A 24646-nucleotide genomic window follows, 5' to 3' on the forward strand; every position below is an offset into this window, starting at 1 on the left:
TGCCTACACTACATTCCGCAGAAAAGAAGAGGGACATTACATGACAAACTGGCCGGGGGGCACGTGTAGTATGAAGGTTGAAAAAACACTTCTCCAAAGGAATTTTTACAAAAGAGAGAGAGAGAGAGAGAGAGAGAGAGAGAGAGAGAGAGAGAATTTCGGGGAACTCATCCACAAACCTACCTGTCTGGCTGGCTGGACCAGTCCAAAAACAAAACTCTGAGGTAAATGGTAGCCTGTTGTACATGCATATTTCAATATTGTTCAACGCTCATCTCAAACATTTTCGAAGTGTAAAAAAACCCCAACAGAATATCAAAGTCTGACTTCATCTCAAGTACCGCAGCTGTGGAAGTCAGGGGAGGCGCAGCAGGACCGTGATCATGCGTCTGAGCCGCTCGCTAATCTGTCAGCTGCACAGAATTTCTGGAATCTGAGAACAATGTCTGCAGCAAGGAGTGGAGGAGTTAAGAGGAGTGAGATGACATGCAGGGGAGGGAACACGAGGAGCCACAGCTTCCGAGAGCTCACTGTACAAGTGATACTGGAGCCTGAGAGATAATCTGTACTGGCCAGGAGGTGAGTTCCACAATGTGTTAATTCATTTCATTTTCTCTGTGTTAAAGCTGTTTTTTGTGGGGGGGGGTTAACTTGGCAGACACACTGATCGTTTCGACTTGTTGATTTTTCTCCTATGTCAATATATGAACCCTGAACAGGCTTTGTCACTGAGGAGCAACGTGAATCCAACAAGAGAGCGACATCAGGATATCGGAATTCTGGGCTGCCCTTGCCAACTTGGAAACAGTGTGATTTCTTTCTGGCCAGAAGGATGAATTAAGTGATCTCTTTAACTAGATTTAAGAATGACATGAGCTGGGATGATTATTTTGTCTTCCCACAACTGTAGTCACTAGTAAGAACTTTAATAGGTAACACCCCCCCCCCCCCTCCCCCCCCCCCAGACTCTCCAGACTGCAGTTATGTCAAAATCTCAGCAGCAGAGCCTTGATGAGGACGCTGTGTTCCTGGAGGTCAGTGAGACTTCTCCAGAGTTCCTCCACTGTGAGAAGGAGCGTCAAGCGGTGGAGAGACTCCTGAGCGCAGGACCGGAGGCGTTCTACAGCTCCATCGGCACGGGGCGCTCCGGCTGTTTCTTGTCACCGGCGGAGGTCAGCCAGATCACCAGCTGGGCTCAGGACTATCACTTTAACCAGGTACAGAGGGAGCAGGATGGAGTGGAGGGCAGCTCAGAGATGGAGGACTTGTGTTCCACCTACTTCCCTTGCACCTCAGAAACACCGGCCCCTAACCTTGACCTGGGCTGGCCCGAAAAAGGCCCCTGGTTTACAATGGGAAGCGTTACAGTGCACACCAATCCTCCTGCGGAGGGAGAACCTCCCGTCAGAGAGATAATCCGACGGCACTTGCAAAAGGCCACCCAGGTATGCAAATATGCTGAACAGATATAATTCTGAGACTTTGTTTTTCAGAGGAAAATACGCTCTCTTTTTTCAATATGAAGTGTTAATTTGATGCTTTAGATCTTATTTTGATTTTATGTGCAAAAAACCCTGATAAACTAATAGATTATGATGCATTGCTTCAGTTTTAAAGTCATACCTGATGCACCTTACACCTATGCAATGTTAAAAAATACACCTTAAAGGTGAATTAGCACTGAAACAAGCATTCCGTATAATATTACTACTATTTTATTTTTACTTTAACAGTTTTACTCAAAAGAATAAGAAAGAAAGACAGCGTTTCAGTTTCTACAAGTCTCTCACTGTCTTTGCAATCCTGCCAATTGCAGGCTAAGTGACATTTTGTTTACTATGCAGGTAATTGCCATAGTGACAGACAGATTGACAGATGGTGCAATAATTGGCGATTTACACAATGCCGCCTCGCGGGACGTCGCCGTCTACATCATCCTGAATCAAAGATCCATTCAGGAGAATTTCACGATCAACAGGCTCAGGCATCCGGTGAGTCACCGCCTACAAATCAGCACCCACCTAGCAGCCATCCTCCTGTGTTTATGTTTGACGTGTCAATGAATGAACCAGAGATTTTATTTAGCCAAAATCAAGCACCACCACAACAGGTCGTCGCATTATACAATGGATTTCTCTCTTTCAAATACCACATGGGAAAGGAAGCATACATCAGTGTCATTAAAAACTCGACACACTGCATACATACCCTTCAGGAGATGTCCAATAAACTGCAAGCGTGTCTTTTTACTTTGGCATGCTTATGTGAGGATGTGCCTCGTACTTATGGCAACACATAGCTAAACTGGTTGCACAGCATTCAATAGTTTCATTTAGGCCATGCATGGAATCCCTGCTTTATGATAAGAACAAAGTGAAAACAATCTTATTTTCATGAATACAAAACATTAAATGGATGAACACGACTGAACGGAAGGGAGATTTTGATTCTGCCAAGTGGCTGCTGCCCTAAGACCAACATTTTATGTAGGTCAATTCTTTTATTTTAGTTTTTAATAACCTTTATTGTCACAGTACAAAATACAAGTAATACAGAATAAGACAGACAGATTTTGTGTAGGGTTAGGATTAGGGTTGCTTTCTGTGATGACATTAAAAATGTTGATATCATACAAATTGCGGGGTCTCCGGACAACAGCCATTTGGAACAATGTGAACAGAAGTTAAAATTATTTGTCAGTGTCTGTTATTGAACCAGCAGCCTTTCCGAGTGATCAGATGATCCCAAGATATTCTCTTAACCCTACTGGTATACCATGACCTTGACTTTGGCCCAGTCTGAAACTTCTGAACAACGGTTTGGAAAACTAGAACATATGGCAACGATACCCATGTTGCCCAGAGAATAAACCTGGATGACTTTAAAAACTCTATTGACCCAGATTGTTCAGCTAGTGCCACCAGCAGGTCAAAATCATAACTCCCACAGTCCTAATAACTGCCTCAGGCAACCTCGGGCTGCATCAGCATGGCATGAACAAAGTGGCTGAGTGGAGTGATAATAATGCTCTTAAGATGTATGCAAAGAAGAGAGAGGAGGTTGTATTTGGTTCAATGTCTGACTCTGATAAAGTTCCCACTGACATCCACAAGCAGGTTTTGTTTCTTATCAAATATTTGGGTGTAACGATAGACCATCTGTTATCCCGGAGAGATCACGCTGAATCTGGCAGCATCAGGAAAAATTAAAGAATTCATTTTCACCACCAACTAGACAAGTTCTACACTGGTGAAATATCTTATGGTATTTAGACGATTGACAACTATGTTAAAGTCAAAACTGTTCCACGAATAATCTGCTCACAGTTGTAGCCCAGTCTCTTGAGAATCAACAATCAATCATCAGTGTAACATACTAAGGCTTGTCAACAACACCTCTGACAGAACATACGGGTCCGTGTTCTTGGAGGGAAAACCTTCTGTTCGAGGATGGGAAGGACGGTGGTTGGGGAAATGAAAGACAAGTTCCTTCTGGTGGATTTAGAGACGGTGATTCATGGCAGCTACAGGTAAACAGCCTCTTTTTTATTTTACCTGCATTACACGAGCTGGGAAGGGATGTAACAAGCCGTCTTTGTACTCTGCAGCCTCACGTGGACGGACGCTCACCTGCACCGGCAGCTGGTCACCGTGCTAAGCGGCCCGGCCGTCGACTCATTTGACAGGGAGTTCAGGATCCTTTTCGCTGCTTCGCTCCCAGTAGCAGTTACATCGAGGGTTCTAGATACTCATGTCGATGCGACTCAAAAGCTAAAAGACTTCTCAAATCTCCGTTTGCAAAAACCATTCTCTTTGGAGCCCGAGATTTTCAACCCTCCATCTCCACCTGCGGATTCCCTCCTTGACTGGGAGACCATGGGTGTTGTCCAGAGAGAATGCTGTTTTCAGGAGAGTCATCTCGATCGACATGAGGAAATACCCCCGAAGAATAATATGCTTTTTGAAAAAAACACACCCATAATGGATCGCTTTACCAACATTGAAAACCAGTTTGTGGATAAGAAAAGGTACATGAATCAATTTGACTTATCCAATATGAGACACTATTAGCAAGTCCTTGAAGTTGTCTTTAGATCAAGTTTTTTTGACTAAAATTGACTTTTGATTGAAAATTGAATTAAATATGTTTTTTGTTACTTATAATTTTCCCTTTGCAGGACAGCAGGACTTTACTGATCTCTTGTTGTATTTGACAGGATATGTCGAAACACCTCTCCAGTGACAAACCATGTGCCAGATAAATCAACAACTTTCAAGTGAGTCTTTTTACAGCACATTTTAAAATTATACTGATAAGTATTTTTTTTTCTGGTTATGTTTTACACTAATCTTTCCTTGGGATCTTGTTTATTTTCGAAGCAGCACAAAGGCCTCCCCCACAGACCTAACTCCAGAAAGAATGAAGAGGTAACAAGCTAAAGATATAGAAAACACATGAACTATTGTGGATATATAATAGCCAAATGAAAATAAATTGTTTTCATCTGAAGGGTGGAACGCATCGTAGAGAAAAACATTTCCATGCAACTCTCCATGCAGAAGAGAACCAATTTAGATGACAGAACAAAAACGAGACTCGGCGACAAAACAGTAGAACCGACGCACAGTATGGTCATACTGTCGTCTGACAGGAGAAGACAGCGATCCAGGAGGGAGTCCGTTGTGGAGGAGGAGAGCAGCACGGATGAGACTAGCTCCCAAGTGGAGAACAGGCCGTCTTCTAGAGTAAGTCACTGGGCCTTTGCAGGGAAAACGCTTGTCTGAACTCTGATGCAAAGCCCCGCTGCGGAAGCTGAAATGCATTCCTCTCCCCACAGAAACCCATAATCCTGAGGGTGCCACAGTCGGAGAGTTTCAGCTCTCTGAGTGACATCATGAAGAGGATTCAGCCTCAGCAAAGCACATCGCAAGTGTTCAAGAAAGGTTCGAACGCGGCCGCGTCAGAAATGAGCCAATCCATGATGGACCTGAGCATACACAAAAGGGACGCCAACCAAGATGGGAGAGAAGTGCCAAGGTTTAAGGCCAGTGTGAGTGTGTAGACGTGTCCTTGTCGTTTGTGCTTGTGATAATGCAAGAAAACCTTTTAGGATATGTTTACAGCTTCTTATAGAGATGTTATCCATTAACTCACTGCAGGATAAGAAGCGCTGTAGTACTCAAGGCAAGTCAGAGTAGTGGACCATGATAACCAACAAGCAATTGTTAAGACTTTGCAGACGGTTCTGGTTTCATTGAGCCAGGTTTTGAGAAAACCACATGCGAGATTTAAGCTTCCACCGCAACACAATGCAGTCAAAAGGTTTTTGGTTTATGGAGCATACAGCTCTGGCAAGTTTCATTCACAAATATCAAAAAAGACTCTGATGTTAGAGTTAAACGAAACTTCAAAGTGAATAACAAGAATAAAAAATGTTTTAATGAGGGGAAGGGGTTTGGGAAGAATTAGCAGGAATCTGAAATGTAAATACTTGAAGAAAAAGTTTTGCAGCAGTGGTTCCAAACCTTTCTGGCCTGTGTCCTCTTAAAACAATCCATTCTCTGATAAAACAAAGTTTATATATCACTAAACTGTTTTTTCCAGTTGGTGGTCGGGTTGCGTCAACACAAAAACTTTGGTCGAGGTCAGGGAAAGATCATGGTTTGTGTCTGAGGTCACCGAGTCCTTTGATTTTGATAATGCTGATGTGCTCTCTAGACATGGACAGAGAACTTCAGTGCTTCAGTATTCTAGTGGATTTCATCACTTCCTCATTATGTAGCCAGTACATTTTAATCTGTGTCAGCATAACTTCTCCTCAAACGCGTTTCAGGTCAAAGCTTTCGTGATAGGAGATGTGTGCAGTCTGAAATATATATTTTGTTTCTGTCTTAACTCTTGTTGTAAATACTGTTGTAGGTGGTCAAAATGCTCAAAGTTGTACAGTATTTATTTAATGTACTGTTACTGTCACTCTCTGTTTCCTTGGCAGTGCTTTGACCCAAGTTATATGACACCGGCTTTTGCTCTGATGAAGAAGAGGAACGACAACTTGAAATCGGCACTGTACAGAACTCCACAAAACGTTATGCCCAGAGAGAGGCCTCGCAGCTCCAGTTACACTCTCAACTTGGACTGGAGGAGGTCGCTGACAGAGAGGGAGGGAGAACAAGAATGAGCAGCGAGGACCAAAAATACATGAGCGAAAACTTCTGTAACAACATCGTCTGTCACTGACAACAAGCAGCGGATGGTTGTGACCTTTTTTGCAGTGTTAATTACCCCAAATTTGCCACACTGTTGCTAAGCAGGATGTATTACAGTTCTATCTTTTGATGTGATGTCAGACTGAATCTGATTTTAAAATGCTTCAGTGCATCTGATGCAGTGCTGTTCTGTAGTTTGATGAAAAAAACGGTTTTGTTCTTGCTGCTCACAATGACAATAGCTGGGTGTCACGTCAAGTCAATTGTGTTTGTGCAACCAAGAGGAAAATATGGAAGGAACGTTTGATTTATATCTTTGATGATTTGATTTGATTAAACGTTCAGCAAATTGGAACAGAGGTAAGTTTCTGTTGAAGGAATCAAGGTTGGACCCTAGAAAACTAAAAACAATTGATGAGTCAGCGATAGATTATTGGGGTTTTGTAGAAAAATATGGGATAAGACATTCAAGGTGGCGATTATCACAGAATACAAAGGCCTGCTGAAGTTGGAAGCTATTTTTATTTTTTGGTCGGAGATAAACGTTTATGTAACACATCCAACCCTCATAAGAGGTTGAGAAGTGATTTATTTAGGTGACAATTTTTGTCGTGCCACCAGTGGGTTAGAGTTCTATGAAACATCTATGGGACAAGTTCAAAGACTGACACAAAACGTTGTAAAGACAAGTGTACCTGGCTTTTGACTTCATGTGCCACCCTGAGGTTGACATGACATTTCTTAACAACTCTAAATAACTAATTATTATGCAGCTTTAAATGGAATGAATTACAAACCCACTTCAAACTGAACAACCTCATTTCACTAGTAGAATTCAAACAGTTAATATTAGAACACTTCACTGAATCTTGCAACTTAGCCATAGTTTTCCATTCTTGTATTTTTGTATTTTTGTGTACTCTTGCTGTCTGTAATTTGTGTTGTCTTTTGTTGGTGTAAATGTAAAATTGTTCTCAGGCTTCTCTTGAAATGGAGATTTTTTTTATCTGAGTGACTTTGCCTGATTAAATAAAGATGTTACTATGTTACTATCCCCAATCTGTCCTTTATTTTATGAGCAAGAAGCAAAATGAATGAACTAATGACACTCCCATCAGCCTCAGCTGTAGTTTAGTACCAAATCTACAAATGTCTGTTTGAATGTCACTGGTAGCATATGGCATCACGATGTACACAGCTGCAGACTTGTTTCAACTGGGAGTTTTGATTTATTTGACATATGCTGTATATGCTTGAGACTCATTATATTGGAAAAAGCCTTCCCTGATTTTATTTCCAATTTAATCTTACATTCTTTTTTATGCATCAAATTGTTTTTACCTTTCCCATTTTAAAACTCATGATCTTATAGATAGATAGATACATACATGTACTTAATTAATCCCAACTTTTTATTAAACTATACACACACACACACACACACACACACACACACAAACACCCCCCCCCCCCCACACACACACACACACAAACACCCCCCCCCCCCCCCCCACACACACACACACACACACACACACACACACAAACTCTCTCACTCCAGTGCAGTAGGTGGCGCAATGCTCCCTTCACGCTGGTTTGGTGGACCTGCGTCAACACCGTAGAAGAAGAAGAAATCGCGGAAGCACATGGTCGCCAGTGTAGAAGAATATTCATCTCAACTCAGCGGTGTATGTACACGTTACTTTAGCTTCAGTCTCCGGACACAAACACAACTTCATCGTCTGCTTCTCGTCCCGTGTTGTCTGTCGATTTATTGCCATCATGGTTCGAGCGCAAAGGTGAGTTTTGGCTAAAGTCAAACCCTTCCTCAGACGCGAGGTCTGGATCTGGTAATCTGGATGTTACTGCTGAGGTTAAATCTAAGTCGTGTTGTTATTTGAGGTCTAAATGAGTTATATATATGTATATATACATTGTATGTGTGTGTATATATATGCATATATACATTGTATGTGTGTATATATATATGTATATATACATTGTATGTATATATATAAATATATATAGACAGTTTAAAGAAAATAATACATGTGTATATATATTTTTTTTTTTTTTAAATCTGTCAATGATTCCTAAGATGTCATAATCAAACCTTTATGACAAAGAAATGTAACTGAGGCTTGATCATTTAGTTAAGCCATAAACTTTATCATAAATGACTATAAATTGAAAAGAAAAGTACAAATACAACCATATAAACAGAACTTGAGATAAGAAAATACACATTTATTTTGCATAGAATGTAAAAATAAATGCACATTTAAGGTTCATATCAGTTGGCCGATAATATCGGTCTGGCCCGAAACATATCTGCCAATACCGCTACGTCTGTGAGAGGCTCATATCGGCCGATATTATCGGTCGGGCTGTAGTGCTAACCAGTCCTGCATCCACCAGAGAAGATGTAGTACAATGGTGCGAGCAGAGCAGAGATTCAAGCACACCTGTCGCCTCTCTTTTATTTTGCTGCTCAGGGGGAAAAAGCTGCAGAGACCAAAGAAGACCGAGCGACATGATGAAGATGACCCTGAAGCCTACAAGAACATGCCTGTCCCTGATAAGGTAAGAAGACCACTCACTGTACCTTCAGGGGAGATTGTTTTCCCTATCGTTTGGGGAGTCTTAGTCCTCCTGCACTACAGGGGCATTTGCTATGTTTTTCTTCACTGTGGCTTTCTAAGTAGGGCTCTCTTTGTTGTTTTTACATCAATATTTTTTGATCATTAGTTTGCTCACAATAATGTGACAATATTTTAGTTATGACTGTAGATGCGGGTATTAACTTGAAAAGAGAGATGAGTAGTGGTAGAGTCTCCTGACCAAAAAAACCTCAGTAGTAACATGGACATGAAGGTCAGTCAAATCCTTGTACATTCAAACAATTGTGCCATTTTTCCATGTCCCTCTTACCTTTTACTAATAACCACAAAGTCCTACAGTATCTAATCACACATTGTGATAATACACATCCAACAATGATTTTGTGCTTTGATGACGCAATCGTTATTGTCAACAGTGCAGACAGTCGGGTTTAAATCCGTCTCCTCTCTTAATTTCAGAAATCGTCACAGTACACGAAGGACAAGATCGACGAGTTCCACGATGAGAAGATCGCAGTAAGTTTAACCTCCATCAGAAATTCTCCACTGAAGTTTCTGGTGCTGTTTTTATAGCCCTCACTTTTGTGTGTTCTACTCTCTTTGCCGTAGAAACTTCTCGCCAGTGGTGTTGGAATGGAGAGTGATTCGGAGGAAATAGACGATGAGGTGATGCACTTTTCAGTTTTTTGCGTTTGTTTGGATTTACACTATTAAAAAAATCCACATAGTCCAGGAGCAAATTTAAGCTCATCTTGATTGTTACAGGAGGAGGTGATGGCCTTGGATGATTCTGAGGAGGAGGACGATGATGAAGAGATTGAGGAGGAGGGGACAGACATGGAGAGTGATCTAGAGGGGAAAAAAGATGAAGGTAAACACAAAAAACGTTTTTGTGTGTACCCAGGATTGGATTTATTTATTGGAACAAGCCTGTTTGATTGTCATTATGTTTCCCCCCCCAGACCTTCCAAATGAAATGGCTTGGGGCAAAAAGAAGAAGATGTTCTACGACTCTGATTATGTGACCATCAGTAAGCATCTTTTATCGCCAGCAATATTACTGAGTCATGTTCATTTTTATTTTGTCATCTGTACGGCCATTGTTTGCTCAGGCAACATTTAAATCAACTTTTTACAGAAGGGAAATCAAATGAAGAGTTGGAAACTGAGGAACAGGAGGAAGAAGAGGAGGCTAAAAGCATCCAAAAACGTTTGGCTGCAAATCTGAGCGAGGAGGATTATGATTTAAACCTTTTTCAGGTAATTTTTTTTTTGTAATTCTCTCCAATACATCCAGGTGAACTCCAGGTCTGTTTTTCTTTTTGTTGACTTCTGTTGTTTTGTGTGTAGGAATTTGCTGGGGAAGATGAGAAGGATGAAAACACGACCATTGAAAAGGAGGAGAGGATTGTGAAAGATCTGAAGGAGATGTCTCAGAAGGAAAAAATGAAACTTCTGAAGAAGGAATCACCAGAGCTGCTTGAACTTATTCAAGACTTTAAGGCAAAGGTGAAACTCACACCCCCCCCCCCCCCCCCCCCCCCCCCAAAATGCACGTAAATTGGCCTCAGTTGTGATGAGCCTAAAGATAACTTGCTGAGCCACAGTTGACCGCCGTGTTTAAGATGTGAATTAATTCTGTCTCCACTACACGTGTGCAGATCACTGAGCTAAAGGACGAGCTGCAGCCCCTAGTGCAGATGATCAAGGATGGAAAGATCCCACCAGGGAAAGTGAGTGAATTGTATTTTTAGATGTGAATCATGGATTTTTTTCAATATCAAGAAACAAATATTTTTTTTCGATATAACTACGGCAATAAAAATAGTGAATATAATTACCTGTGCTCCTGTTTTCTAAAGGGTGCCGACTATATCAAGACAAAACAACAACTTTATCTCAAGTAAGTTGTACTTTAAATTGAGTTTTGAAATTGTGAGTTTTTGTCATCGTCCTTTATTCAATATTGACTGATTTTTGTTTCCTACCAGTTACTGCACAAATATCAGTTTCTACTTGGTGCTCAAAGCAAAACGAATCCCTGCACACAACCACCCTGTGATTGAGAGACTGCTCACCTACCGAAACGTAAGTCCCCTCATTGACGCACAGTATTAGCCAACGTATGTTCACCCTGTATGTGTATATATATCTCACCGTTTGACAGTCAGTGGCAGCAATAACTATATGACACTACTAGTGTCATAGGACACAGCATGAAATATCTCCTTCATGCACATATCTGCATTAGTTGCAACCATGTCTCACTCTGCTTCGTCTGCCAATAGCTCATCAATGAACTTGGGGCAGTGGATGCTCGGCTTGCACCAGAGTTCCGCAGGCTACTAGCTGGTGAGGCGAGAGGAGCGCGAGCAGAGGGCAAGAAGACCAGAGTGTGCGGTAAAAAGGAAAAGGTGAGATTCTTCTCAGTGAGTTCATTCCTTCACAGACCTAAACGACACACTGAGTTTGAATCTGTTCCTGACGTTTAATGTGAGAAATGAATTGTAATGAACGCTCGCTGGCAACAGGATTCGGATGAAACTATGCCCGAGGTCGAGGAGGACTCCGACTCGGACCTGGACGAGGAAGCGGCTTTGCGTTTTTACAGAGAGACGGAGGAACGGTTGAAATTGAAGAGAAAGAGCAAAGACCCACATGCTGAAGAGTGAGTACGATTTGAGTTGCAAGTGGCCGTTGGGACCACATCAACTGAACGGGTTTGATAAACAGTCAATTTTTTGCAGGTTGGCGAAAGTTGGCGATGTGGAAGACGAGCTGGATCCAGATGCAAAGAGAGGAATCACTTACCAGGTACGGAGTTCCAGCCACTCAAACACTGGAATATCAGTATTAAAATTGAAGACATTGCTTAGCAGAGTAACTTTATACCGACAAAAGCCCCAGATCAGAGCCATATCGGCGTTTGAACGGGAGTCGCCAGTAACTGTGAGGTTCGAGAGGCTCACTGACACGTCACCTCCTCTGACCAGCTTTCTAGCAGGACTTCGTAGTCAGGGGTACGATCATGTAGTGTGTGACCCTCTGTCGGCAGTCAGTGGTGTAGTGTGAACTCACAACATTCCTGCACAGCATTCCAAAGAGTTTTCCCAAGTTCACACTTGGGATCAAGCAGAAATGATCGATAAATCTTCAAAAAAAAAAAAGGTGTAGATATCAATATGTGGTGCCCCTCATTCTGTTTTCACCTAATGCATTCCATGTCAGACCTTGTCACCATTAAACATTAAATTAAATTTGTGTCTCTACCAATTCCACAGATGGCCAAGAACAAGGGCCTAACACCAAAGAGGAAGAAAATTGACCGTAATCCCCGAGTCAAGCACAGAGAGAAGTTCAGACGGGCCAAAATCCGCAGAAAGGGACAGGTTTGTATTCCACACACTGACGAGGCCATTTTTTATTACCCTGTTCATCAAGTGCATCATAAAGCCTCTGCCCTCCAGGCTCATCAGTCTAAATTACGAGTATTTGTGATGTGTCAAACACATTCCCAAGAACAACATTTGAGACTGTTAATATTTTCCAGGTCCGTGACGTTCGTCGGGAGGAGACAAGGTACAGCGGAGAGCTGTCCGGTATTCGTGCTGGTGTCAAGAAGAGCACCAAACTCAAATAACCGAGGGAGAATTGAAAATATCTACTTGTAAATGTTTGTTACAAGTGACCCCTGCAGTAAAAGATAACCTCTGAATAATTCAATCATTCTGTCAGTCACTTTTGTAGAAAAGATATCAGAATGTTACTGCACAGTGTGAATAAACATTTCATAAACTGTCAAGAAGTTGTCTCTTATCTTAGTACAGAGAAAGCATTATAACCTTAAAGGGCCCATTTCAGAAAAGGTAAAAAGGACAAGAGCAGGTTTGTGTTCAAAGTTACAGTTATTACTAAAGTTATGCAACCGTACATATAGAGCAACTTTGTCAGCAGAAGAGACAAGTATGAATTTAAGATCGGGATCGGGGAAGAGCACGGACGCAACCTGAAGCGCCTTACTGACTCGTACGTGCAGTTGACGACGGTCAACTCGCTTGCTGAGTTATGAACTGGCTGTGTGCCGATGTGAGGTTGCTCACTATCCTCTCCTCTATCTCCACCTCGTTCTTCACATCCTCCTCTGTGAGGATCAGCTCCGCCTGAGTTGCCGGGGTCACCACCACCACATATCCCCTTCGAGAGTCCAGTACGTTGGCCACCACCGCCTGGTGCCTGTAGGTGTCCAGAGCCCGTCGGGCCTTTTCCAGCAGGATGGTTGCATCGGTCTCCAGTTTAAAAGAGATGACAAAAGCCTGAGGTGCCCAGTCCTTAACCAGCGGCGACAGTATCTTGGGGACCATGTTCAAGCTGAGCTGAAGGAGAGAAAAATGTATAATGTCATTAATAAGTCTGCAGCCATAGCAGCAGCTCTTTGAGGTTGTATTTAGGCTCAGCAGGGCTTTGAGCTAAATGCTAAAATGGTGGCATTAAGCTGGTATGTTAGACATGTTTATGATTTTAGTTTTTCAGGTTAGTATGCAAGTATTTGCAACAGCTGAGGCTGGTCTTGAATAAAAATAAAAACTGGACCTGATAACGAGGCTAGATCAAAAGTTCAGGGCTCTCCAAAGTGATTAAAATTAGTTTCTGTACAAAATCGACATTGCTATGACTAGAGTCATGTCACCAGTATGGGCTAAACAAGAAAAAAGAAGAAAGAAATCTTGCGTGAAGAGCAGCATTCGAACTCACTTGAAGAGGACCGTTGGAAGACTGAATTTTGTGTTCGGGCATCTCAGATGCTGGGATATAGAAATCAGACACTGCTGCAGCCAAGTAAAACATAGCCTTTGGTCCTAGGTGCAGAATAGACATTGGAGGACAATTTTGAGAATAATATGCTATGTCATGTCATCTGTGAATTCCTGTTAATCTGTACCTATTGTGCCGAGCGCCTGTGCTGCTGCTTTGAGAAGATGCAGATACTCTGACAGAGTGCTGAACTCAATGGGCAGGAGAAGTCCGCCGTCTTTCACCTCCTGGTATCTCTTTAGCACTTTGGCAACGTTCGGAAGCACCTGCTGATCCACCACCACTCCACCAGAGGATCCGGACACTTCTTCCCCGCTCCTGAACTGCAGGGCATCCAGCATGTTTATGGTGGAGAACGTACGAGTGTAAGGATAGAGGGAGCGGTGCCTGTGGAGGAAGACAACAGCGTAGCCGGAGTCTATGAAATACTCTGCTGAGGCGGCTCCTCGTCTGCCGCTGCTGAAGTTGTCGAGGAAGCGAACGGTGCGCGACTCCAGGGGAACTTTGGTGCCTCCGGATGTGATGAGAACCACGCTGCGACCTGCCGCCGCGTGGTGCGTGGCAAAAGCTGACATCTTGGCTTTGACCTCCTCAACGTGGGATGGAACGGCAAATTCTTGCGCTAACTTCCCATCAATGGAAGAGACTCTGATTCTGGGTTCAGCCATCACCTGATAGAAGAGAGGGAGACATGGTCAGGAGAGTAGATTCATACAGCAGAGTGGTTTGGGACACTGAATCAGCATGACTGAATCAGACATAGAATTTGCATATTAACATGAGGTTACTCTGACTCAAATCCGTTGTATCATGTCTCATTGAATACCAACGGCAAAATAAACATTAGGGGACAACACAGGTTTAACAGAAACATTGAGTTTCTATCAAGTTGCATTATGGGAAGAGAGGAAGCCTCTTTTTGTTTTAGCTTGAAACAAATAACTTAACTTTTTTTTAAATTGGCAAACACCTGATGATCATATACTTTTAAATGTAAAGTATGATGCTGGACTTAACATTATCATAATAACTCTTACAACAACGTCGTGGGTCTTCTAATTTCTTTAAAGACACAGTGAGTGTATGCACATCACAGGTCAACATTTACTTTGACAGTTTACTCATTAAAAGTCTTTGCTGGCAACTAACACGCCACAGGAAACCCAGACTCTTACAAAACGTTGGTCAAGAAACAAAATAAGGATCGAAGCTTTATGAATCTATCCGAGACTGTTACAACATCTGCTGTTTGGAAAATATTGCACCAATGTTACAATACGCTGAATAAAATAAAAGGCGATATTTGTTTTGACATCATACTTTAAAGTACAAAAGTACAAAAGGTCCTACTGTAAATTCCGAGGTTGATGATCTCCAGCAGCGTCACAACAACTTCTGCTTCCTGAAACCAGTGAGCTTCTTCTTTGGTCTTATTAAAGGCAGGGAGGAGGCGCCAGCGCCACTGGTGGCCAGACGTGGTGCTACCGGTACAACACTTGTGGAAGCAGCAGTACATCAGTTTATTCATCGCCTAAACGTGAGGTGTTGGACTTTATGAAACATTATTAGACAGACAGGGGAATTGGGGGTGGGGTTTCCTCTCAGAGGGAAAAGACGACTTGAAATGTCTTTTGCTGATATTCTGACTCTTTACTTTTTGTGAATTTTTTAAAACGTATACATTTAAAGTCAATTTTCTCCGGGTAAGGGGAGAATGTGAATGAGCTTATGTGAGTCGCCCATGAATAGATATAGATTCATACTCGGTCAGTCATTAATCGCTGTAAATGTTCTAATTTTAAATGATTTATAATTTTTACAGTCCCCGTCATCGACCCATAAGAGGCGCTGTTGCACTGCTGAATAGTCGATCACAACCCTTGAAACTAATTTCTGTGATGCATGTTTGTGTGATACAAACATTTCCCGGACATTTTGTTTATATGTCCGTTCATACAAACGCAGTTTCCACTTTTCAGTTGCATAGATAAAGTGGGATTAAATCCAGGTTTCAATAAACTAGTACAGCTGGAGTCCGGTGCGTTAGTTCAATAATCAGCCATATACTGTTTACAAGTGATGGATAAAGGTACAGAATCAGAAACAGTGATGGATAAAGTCAGAATCCATGTCGTCAAGTAAACTACTATAACAAGATAAATGCACTATACAACAGAAATTTGGGATTTTCTATGTGTCACTTTTTTGTGACTCCAGGCCCAAGAGACAGAAAGGATCAACAGTTATTTTAAAAAAAAAACTAAAAAGACATTTAGACGCCTTCAACAGTTCCACTTCCCATAAGAACTCATAAAACACTTAATCAAACCATCCCTTATATCATTTAATATATATATATATATATATATATATATATATATATATATATATATATATATATATATATGGCATATGCCCTACCAGGTCATATCCTTGTTGCTCGGGGAATTTAAGTGCAGTTTACAGTGAATGAATAACCAGCAGAATGAAAACAATATTTGAACCATGGGGAACTCTGGGACACACGGGGGTTAATTATTTTTAAAGAATTAAAGTACGTTTTCCTAAATAGTCCTATTCACTTAATTAATTGTGTTATCAGTATTTCATCGTCATTTTAAATGCAGGATTTTCTCTCGTACTGTTAAGAGTGTGGTATCAGGACTTTTACTGAAAACTTACTGCATCACTGCAAACACAGCAGCGATAATAGACAATAGACAATCCGCTAATTTCGTATCCTTTATTCTGCAATGCTGACTTATTTTATTGTCTTTTCATTTATTATATATATTATAGGCCACGTCTTACGTTAGAAGGTACTTTGGCTGACATTTAAGCACACTGCCTAAGTAAATGTGTGTGTGCACCCGCCGCCACCGCCGCCACTGAGTGTGTGTTTGACCGCGCTCTAGTTTCTGTGGCGGAAGGAGGTGATGAGGCAGAGAGCGCGAGCGAAAAAAACCTTCATGTGCGTCGTCGTTTGAGAAAGTAGTTCCGGCCACTTCTAATCAAAGCGAGGAGGGGGGAGTGGGGCAGTGTCCCGGATGTTGGCACGGCCGCCGAGAGAAAGGCGAACGAAAGAAGGAGGAGAGAAGCTTAGTGGGGACGCCACGGCACCGCGGGTACACCGGCGAAGACACGGCGGCTCCTTTTGCGCAGAACGACAGCGTCAAGAGCGCGGTACACTCCCGGGGGGCTGCTGCTCGCCGAAGAAGAGGAGGCGGAAGGAAGGGGAGGGGGCAGTTACTCTGAAACTACCGTGAGGATTACACAGAGCCACCGCCACGGCGAGCTTTCGCCCAGAGTAAGTGAGCTACACGGGTATGGAAGTTGAACTAAGGCCCACGAAATGGACGACTTTAGCGGGGAAGTGAGCTGCACTGAAGTTCTGGGGATTGAGCCCGGCGAACAGGCCCTGACACACTGTGGCGGGGGACACATTTTTTCTCTCTCTCTCTCTCTCTCTCGCTCCGTCTCGCGCAGAGCCAGCCTGTGTGGCCCCACGGGCAGTGTTGGTTCACCGCGGGCGTGTTGCTCCAACTCCCCAAGTTGACAGCTCTTGCGTTAGCCTGCTAGCACCCCGCCGTGCAACCGGTGACAACTGACAGGGCAACTTTGACAGCTAGCTAGTCAGTCTTTAGTCGCAAGCTAACTTTAGCCGACGATGCCTTCTCCCGGGCCAGCACTAGGCGTGTGTGTGTTTGTGTGTTTTCTCCTCGCACTGGAGGGATACAATGTCCCTATCCCAGTCCTCCAACAGCTATCGTTAGCTAGCTGTTTGGTATGGTGAGACGCTGTGTCTCCAGCATGAAGTGTGTGTGTGTGTGTGTGTGTCTCTCTCTCTGTCTCTCTCTCTCTCTCTCTCTCTCTGTGTGTGTGTGTGTGTCTCTCTCTGTCTCTCTCTCTCTCTCTGTGTGTGTGTGTGTGAGCCCAGTGTCATTTGGCTTTCCTGCGTGCTCCGCTGGTATTTGACTCACAGCTGTTGCAGCGCGTTTTCTCGTCTGTCACTCGTCTGTTTCTCAGGCGGCTCTAGCAAATTCCGCCAGAAAGCAACGGTGATGATCGCGCTCTGCAGAAGAGGACGCAGGTTTTGTCATGTGGCTGGAGAAACAGAGAAAAAAAAAAAGGATCAACAAGTGCAACGCATGTGTCGGGTCAATTGTATGCTCCGAGGCTTTGATCTCGGGGCTGCAGACTCCAGCCCCTGGTGGTGGAGGTGTTGCCCTCGTGGATTCAACCCTGAGATGGCACAGACAGTGTTGTCGCCTCTGCTCGTGTCTGTCGACGTCTCTGCCGTGAGGTTGAAACCATTCGGTGTGTGTGATCGCACCGGGCGCAGACACTGATTAGTGAATGCTACAACTTTAAAAAAGCTGAACAGCTGTGGCATTTGCGTGCGGCCGTACTCAACAGCATCGCCCTGGCTTCCTCCTGACGGCCTCTGTTAGGGGATGGAGGGCTGAGCTCTTCATTCGCCTCGCTGTCAGCTCGCGCCAGTTTTGTCAATGGAGTCCCTGGTTCTTTTAATGATTGGTGTGCAACGAGGTGCACAGTATTGGTAATAATCACCGTAATACTCTCATGCTTAAGTTGACTTAGCCACAAAGCCATCCTAAAAAGAAAACACTAAGTTCCCCGCCAAAGATCCCAACATTTTACCGGACCTCATGCTTCAACTAACAAAATGCCCACAGCCTTAGTCAGCACCCGCAATCAAAGGTCAGACCTGGTTTGCTTCTTAATCACCCATCCTTTAAATAGCAATCCCCCAGCTCGCTGGGTTGAAGCTGTAGAGGACGCAGGGTGTTTGTTCAGTTTTGATGTTACTCCATCCAGGTAAGCAGAGCGTGACTAGTTCAATTTTTAGTACGATCCATGTGAAATACCCCTCTTTACTTTCTGTTATCCTGAGTTTCAACGAAAGATGCCGAAGAGGCTCCGTGGGTCTCAACCCCTGCACCACAGACCTCTTGGACCTCGATGCCAGTAGAGGAATTGAAAGGGATTTTTTTCTTCTTCTTTTTTTCTCGATTTGTTGGGTGGCTGTTAAAGAATAGACCTACAGTGCAATGCGTTTTACAGATTGCATGCAGAAAAAATGTTTAATAGCACACATTGTCAAATGTCTTCCCGAGAACACCTGGTCGTTCACAAGCATCGTGTTGCTGACTGAAGATGTTGTGCGGGATCTTCTTATGTATTAGTTTTACATTCGTTGGTATAAGTGTTCACATTCTTAGTAGTAAGATGACTCTATTTTTTTCTTGTCTCAAATAACATTGAGCAGGATTAGTGACTACTTAGTCCTTTTTTAACAACCGTCATGTTTTGATGAATGGACTGAATAGCTGTGAAGGAAGACAAGAGAATATTTCACAACTGTTTTGTTTTTCACACTAACTATTTAAAAGTGTGAATGTGATGCAACTTGCAAGTTCTCATTAATGGTGGTTTCACCTACGGTGGCCTCTGAAAAAGCCTATTCCCTAATGGTTTAAAAAACATGACACCTACTTCTCCAAGGTGTGTGTGTGTGTGTGTGATGAGTAGCACATTCATCTATCATATCTGTAGAACAAATAGTTTTTTGACATCTGTAGAAGGATATAGGATGTATTGTGTTGACCTTTTCATCATTGGATCACTAATGATGTTCATATAATAATGACATGAGGTGGCGCTGATTTGGATAGACGTCAAGGGTCAGTCAGCGAGTGTAGCAACAGTGAATTTAGTACGGGTGTCTACTTTTTGAACACCGGCAACTCATTTGGAATTCAGTGTGTGGCCCTGTGCCTAGCCTCATCTCACTGAGAGGCTTTTTAATTTCTCCCCTTGTTGAAGTGATTATTCAAATAGCCATCCTTGAGATGCAGTTATCAGGATCCTGGAGCTAGAGGAGCCTCTGGCAACATGAAAGGCCCATCACCGCCCCCCTCACCACCCTGTGTATTTGGACAGCACCCAACAGGTACCCTCTGTAGCAACCCCTATTAGACCGCTGCATCTTTCCCCCTCAGGCTGAAAACCTATTGTGTTACGCGATTGGTAGATGGCAATTTATTCATGAGGATGCCTGATATTATTTTGGCATGGCGTAGTGTGTGATGCTATTGGTCAAAGGCCTCCATTTATATTTTTTTACAATGACTTATTTTTGGCCTGAATCCAAAGTGGGCTCTTTTTCAATCCCTTTCTGCTCGGGAATGTGAAGTTATTTTAGGTTGGAGTTTCTTTCTCTTCGCTTTATCGCCCGTCATCTCGTCCTTCAGTGCGTTTTTCACCTTGGATGGGCAAAAAACCCCCCAGCATCTTCCTTTTCTTTTTAACAGCTGTTTACTCTGCGTGGAGTCTAGGCTGTTGTCTAATGCAGCTCAGGCAGAAAATGACTGGACAGTATTGTTTGGAATGTTTCTCTGTATTCTGCTTATATGCAGGGTAAAGTTTTGCCCTTTTAGAAGCTGTGTTAGTAAGGAGGGCCCAGCTCAGTCTTCATTAGCAACTCTGTGCATCACTTGAATGCAGATGAGCTATGAAACCATTCATCTGCGGGAAATGCCTCCCTGATTCCAATTTGAATCTTGTTCGCAGTCACATTGTGTGAGCCCACTTCTCCATGTTAAAGAAGTCTCTTTATGTGAGATCAGAGGGGGATAATTGCATTTAAGTTAACCTCATTTAGTGCTGGCCAGAGCAATTACTGTAACTGCAGTTCTAGGCATTTTTGGGGGCCTGGAGCAGCTGTCATTGAGTCTCTATAGCTGAGATATCAAATGGTAAATAGAATGACATTGGCATGGCATCTTGGGAGCGGCAGATCCTTGGATGGATTTTAATTAGTTTTGCAGGTTTTTGCTCAGCTCTTCTTTTTTTTCATCCAAAGAAAAGCATAATTAAAAATGACAATTACAAATGCATTATTTTTAATAATGATTGAAAATATATTATTCTCAAGGTGCTGTAAGGTGGAAAAAAAAAGCCAGCACTGTCTCCCTTCAGGCGAAACCCCCCCTGGACTTGAGGGAGATATTTTACCATTAATGTTATTCAGGAGCCAAATTTTGAGTTTTGCTCAGCTGGGTGCTTTAATCTATTTTTGCTGTAAATTAATGAATTTTTAAAGAGACCCTCGCTGGATATGGGTGGATGTGGGAATGCAGCACTGGTTCTGTTTTCAAACGAGCCTCTACTCCACCGTCATCCCCACCCCTTCACCACCAACCCTCCTCACGGGATGGAGAGAGCGAATTTACTGAAGCACTATCATTTTTTATTCATCCGGCAATACACTGCCTAGTTCTCCTCATCCCACCTCCTCCCAGTCTATTGAGTTGAATCTGTCAGTGAACTAGTCCTATATGCTCCAATTCATGTCCCGTGTTGGAGTCGGATGTGAACATGAATCGGTGAGGGAAGCATGTGATGTGTAATTCGACTGGTTTGTTGCCTAATGTCACTGGCATATTTGCTTGGATACAAGTTTCATTTCAAAGTGTTTTGCAATTTATTTTTCTCAGTCTGATTAATCAAGTGCCTTCTCTCGTCAGGGGAACTTCTTTAACTAGCCACACTAGAGTTTGCTGGGTAAGTTTAGATGGTGTCTGTGACTCATTCCAGCCTTGTGGTACCAAGAAGACTGATACATTTTGTGTAAGTCGTCGTATCGTTTGATCGTGTCTTTGCCTTAATTTCAAGTCTAGTATCTGTATGGGATATATGAGCAGAAGAGGTTATATATAAATAGATTATGTGCTAGGTGGTGGTTGTAGTGCACCTACTGTGAAAACAAAATCTGGGCCCACAAAGCAGCTTCCTCAAAGGGGAGTTAATGTGGTGCTTAATAACATGTAAAATAAAAGATTTCAGTAAATGCAGTGTTAGTTAGGAGCGGTGTCATTTGAGAGTTTACTAATGCGGGTGCTAATGAATAGCCAAATCCTAAATGAATAAGACTGACTTGACTTTTCAATGCCTTGAAGGATTTAATAATTCATCATATTGTATACTTTGTCCTTGAGTTTTGATAGGCTTTCAGCATCGGTATATTTTTTTAAGCTTTTTTTGTTCTTTACTTAGTTGAAGCAATTGATATGCTTAGACTGTATGATTCACACTCTTAGGAGACATTAGAGCTGTATGCAGCAAGAGGAGCCCTCTAAGCTGACACAGCTTAAGTAATAAGAATGGGGCTTTCATCAAAGTATTTGGTATCTGATTTAATCGTTGGTGGCTGCAAAATTCCCATTCAGGTAAAATGGCAGAATACCTAGAGACAGTTTTAATATAGACTAGACCGGGATTTCTGTAGGAAATTACAAATTACAATCTTAAAACAGTAGGACGATGCTGCTTTGTCTGCATATGAGCAACCACAAAGCTATTATCTATGAGAACTGACTGCACTAAAATCTCTTTGAGGAATGGCGGTTTTAATCACACAATATTCACAGATGTTACCTTCACATCCCGTCTGTGGACTGCATGTATGACATGACAATTTAGAGGTGATACCATGGCAATGACAAGTGTAGCATCTACCATAAACCCCGACACGATTAGATATGATAATATCACTGCTCTGTGAGGCAGTGGTTGGTGTTTGCGCAACAGCATGAACACTGCTTATTGTGTACAGTTCAACAGAATTTAAGATTCACTGAGTCGTAATTCAAAGAGATGGTAGGATTTTCTCGTCAGTCACAAATTACTTCACCAGACTGGAGCCACGAGAGAATCGACTAATAAGAAAGTGGTCACACGACGACCTGAAATGCAATGAATTAGAAAAAAATAATTATATTTACATACCTTGCAATCACACAGGGTTTCCAATACATTATAAGACTTGGGCGTAGAGCTGAACTGGGGGGAAAAACAAACGATGCTGAATGTTCTCTTCAGTACTTTTGTGTCTGTTATGGTGTGACTGCAGCCTCGCCTCTCTGAGGAGATGGACATGCAGCGGACAGGACAGAGGTGGTGGTGGAGACCAGTGAGAAGTGACCATTTTACTCAAGCTGAACACAACCACGCTCACAGTTCTGAGTGAAATGAAAAACGTTTGTGAGTAAAAAGCCAGTTAGAGTCCTCTATCACACCACGTGTTCAAGCTTTAAACAGTGGATATTTTCAACTGCTCCCATCCACTGTGATATGTTTTAATACAACTAAAGTGTGCTTGTTAAGCTAAGAGTGAACAATTACGAACAAACTCAAACAAAAGCTTTCTGCAAGCAGACTGCTAACTTAATCTTCAAACGTGTCAAATTTCTGAAAACTTCCAGCAACAGGCTGCAGACCGCCGCGCTACCAGTGAGTGGAGGACAGAAATGACCAATAGTGTTGATGTCTGTGTGCTTCATTCTGCATCGGTCAGTGTTTTCATGTAGGAATATTATTACATTTATTGACATTTTAATTAAGTTTCCAGTGAGATATTATTGTCTTTTATAATGTATTGACTTTGCTACTTTGAACATTATCATTGCCGCTTCAGAAATTTTTATTTACTCTAATCCTGTTCTGTTTTTTAAAAAATGGTAAGAAGAACCAAAAACGATAAGAACCAATATATAAGTATAAAAAACCCCCACAACAGGATAACGTGTGCTGTATTAATAAAATGAGATAAATATAACATGACCACATTAGGACTGTCACTTTTTCCAAAAATCAAGCTCAAACAAATTTGACATGACACTCGCAACACCTTTGAATGAACACGCTGAACACTCGGTTCAGCATAGAGGTTCGTGGTTTGCACAAATTACGAGCCAGCTTGGAGAGTTGTGGTATCTACTGCACCCTGTATCTCTCCACCAAAGCAGTTGGTTGAACACTTGACGGTGCGCTGCTCCTATGTGGTGTTGTGGCTCTTCCGCTGCCTCACTCGGGCGGAAAGCGAACGGGTGAGGCCAGAGATTTGCTGTCGTTGAAAGAGTAAGCCAGACACTTTTGACAAAGACGATAAACGGCCTCATTTTTCTCCGTTACTTTGCCATCTATTGTGTAGATGATAGGTTTACTTACTAGTGCCCTCCATTATTGTAGCAAAACAACATCATATTACTGGCTTACTTTACTGAGAGGTCAAGAGAGCATGCAGTAGGTCAGGCTGATAGTGGGCACCCTCTGATGGATCGGAAGGCAAACTACTTCAGACAGTCTAATGTGCTTCTAGGCTTCATATTTACTTTTTTCTTTTTTAATTTATTTTTTATTGGTTTTTAGTGTCAATAGGCTTCATATTTTCAATTCAAATTGGTCATTACTGTTCAAATATGAACTTTAACCCCCACTTTCAAATGAATGTTCTTCTTTAAAAATAAAAACTGACAGCTCTAGTCTACACCATGATGAGAGAACCTCCACTGCCCCAGCATTAAAATCTCGACATAAGCCCTCCAGAAACTTGGTGATAACCCTGTTCTCAAAGTTTATTTCACACATTATCAGATGGATGCATGGGCCATGTGTTCACATCCTTTGACCATTCAGATAAAGCCAGAGCTAGCTGTCAAGTACCCTCAGATTACAAGGCGTCAATTTGGTGGTCACTGTGAGGTTAGCTAGCACAATGGCTGAGGAAGAACAAGGTACCGATTTCCCAGAGAATAGTGCATGGATCTTGACAGAAAAATTGATGAAGGCATGCTTAGGAGACTGATATATATATGAAAGTGTGCAGTCTGATGTGGTTTGATTGAATTCAAGGGGCCTGTTGAGCCTTGGTGGAGGTATGCCTCTACTGAGTGCCATTCAAGTTTTCTTCTCTGCTCGCTTACTGCAGTGGTATTAGTATCTGTAAAGGAGGTGTGCAATGCAAGTCACAATTATGTCAGCTCTCAGAGGTTTATTGGCTTATTCCTCTGTGCAATGTAGCAACAACGGTGAAGAATTTAATGTTTGAATGACAGTCTGCAGACTCGGAGAGGAAAGCCAGAGAGGCTCCGGTTTAATTAAGTTCACGGTTCTAAGCCTGCTTAGCAGGGTTAAATAGTGGAT

General features: G+C 42.4%; 4 protein-coding genes across 8 annotated transcripts in view; 3 read left to right on the top strand and 1 right to left on the bottom strand.

The window, feature by feature from the left end:
- The first annotated feature begins 300 nt into the window (after window positions 1-300).
- On the top strand, window positions 301-7265 carry fam83e (family with sequence similarity 83 member E). Of its 3 annotated transcripts, none has more exons than XM_047332959.1 (10): window positions 301-579; window positions 720-1445; window positions 1845-1991; window positions 3405-3529; window positions 3608-4027; window positions 4217-4276; window positions 4383-4427; window positions 4511-4745; window positions 4838-5050; window positions 5993-7265. In XM_047332959.1, the coding sequence occupies exons 2-10, from the start codon at window positions 984-986 to the stop codon at window positions 6176-6178; spliced, it is 1893 nt and encodes a 630-aa protein (XP_047188915.1). In that variant the 5' UTR covers window positions 301-579; window positions 720-983; the 3' UTR covers window positions 6179-7265. The 3 variants fall into 3 exon arrangements, with proteins under 3 accessions (XP_047188915.1, XP_047188914.1, XP_035488463.2); XM_047332958.1 differs by having other exon boundaries at window positions 303-579; window positions 4380-4427; XM_035632570.2 differs by having other exon boundaries at window positions 303-579; window positions 966-1445; window positions 4380-4427.
- Window positions 7266-7824: 559 nt separating this feature from the next.
- Window positions 7825-12489, top strand: utp3 (UTP3 small subunit processome component). The gene is made up of 16 exons (XM_035630577.1): window positions 7825-8005; window positions 8702-8789; window positions 9287-9343; window positions 9437-9493; window positions 9593-9698; window positions 9790-9858; window positions 9966-10087; window positions 10178-10336; window positions 10489-10560; window positions 10690-10730; window positions 10819-10915; window positions 11116-11241; window positions 11359-11495; window positions 11575-11641; window positions 12109-12216; window positions 12378-12489. Exons 1-16 carry the CDS (start codon window positions 7989-7991, stop codon window positions 12465-12467), a joined length of 1413 nt encoding a protein of 470 aa, XP_035486470.1. The 5' UTR covers window positions 7825-7988; the 3' UTR covers window positions 12468-12489.
- On the bottom strand, window positions 12234-15187 carry ppcs (phosphopantothenoylcysteine synthetase). The gene is made up of 4 exons (XM_035630578.2): window positions 14990-15187; window positions 13767-14310; window positions 13580-13683; window positions 12234-13200 (listed from the first exon to the last, which is right to left on the bottom strand). The coding sequence occupies exons 2-4, from the start codon at window positions 14305-14307 to the stop codon at window positions 12874-12876; spliced, it is 972 nt and encodes a 323-aa protein (XP_035486471.1). The 5' UTR covers window positions 14308-14310; window positions 14990-15187; the 3' UTR covers window positions 12234-12873.
- A 1076-nt stretch (window positions 15188-16263) lies between these two features.
- Window positions 16264-24646, top strand: part of foxj3 (forkhead box J3) — a 79937-nt gene continuing 71554 nt past the window's right edge. For all 3 annotated transcript variants that reach the window (XM_047332494.1, XM_047332493.1, XM_035630576.2), the window contains exon 1: window positions 16264-16946. The gene's annotated coding sequence lies outside the window, so the exon portion shown is untranslated. The remainder of the gene's footprint in view (window positions 16947-24646) is intronic.

This window comes from Scophthalmus maximus, chromosome 6 (genome assembly GCF_022379125.1).
Source record: "Scophthalmus maximus strain ysfricsl-2021 chromosome 6, ASM2237912v1, whole genome shotgun sequence".
Taxonomy (NCBI): Eukaryota; Metazoa; Chordata; class Actinopteri; order Pleuronectiformes; family Scophthalmidae; genus Scophthalmus; species Scophthalmus maximus.

Excerpts from the sequence above, each read along its gene's own strand:
- fam83e (XM_047332958.1), top strand. The coding sequence starts at position 984 with ATGTCAAAATCTCAGCAGCAGAGCCTTGATGAGGACGCTGTGTTCCTG. Across the intron at positions 4,028-4,216 it reads CAGTTTGTGGATAAGAAAAG|GATATGTCGAAACACCTCTC; the intron begins GTACATGAATCA and ends TGTATTTGACAG. Across the intron at positions 5,051-5,992 it reads TGCCAAGGTTTAAGGCCAGT|TGCTTTGACCCAAGTTATAT; the intron begins GTGAGTGTGTAG and ends TTTCCTTGGCAG.
- ppcs (XM_035630578.2), bottom strand. The coding sequence starts at position 14,307 with ATGGCTGAACCCAGAATCAGAGTCTCTTCCATTGATGGGAAGTTAGCG. Across the intron at positions 13,684-13,766 it reads ACAGGCGCTCGGCACAATAG|GACCAAAGGCTATGTTTTAC; the intron begins GTACAGATTAAC and ends TTCTGCACCTAG. Across the intron at positions 13,201-13,579 it reads CTTCCAACGGTCCTCTTCAA|CTCAGCTTGAACATGGTCCC; the intron begins GTGAGTTCGAAT and ends TCTCTCCTTCAG.
- utp3 (XM_035630577.1), top strand. Across the intron at positions 9,494-9,592 it reads CGGAGGAAATAGACGATGAG|GAGGAGGTGATGGCCTTGGA; the intron begins GTGATGCACTTT and ends TGATTGTTACAG. Across the intron at positions 10,916-11,115 it reads GACTGCTCACCTACCGAAAC|CTCATCAATGAACTTGGGGC; the intron begins GTAAGTCCCCTC and ends GTCTGCCAATAG.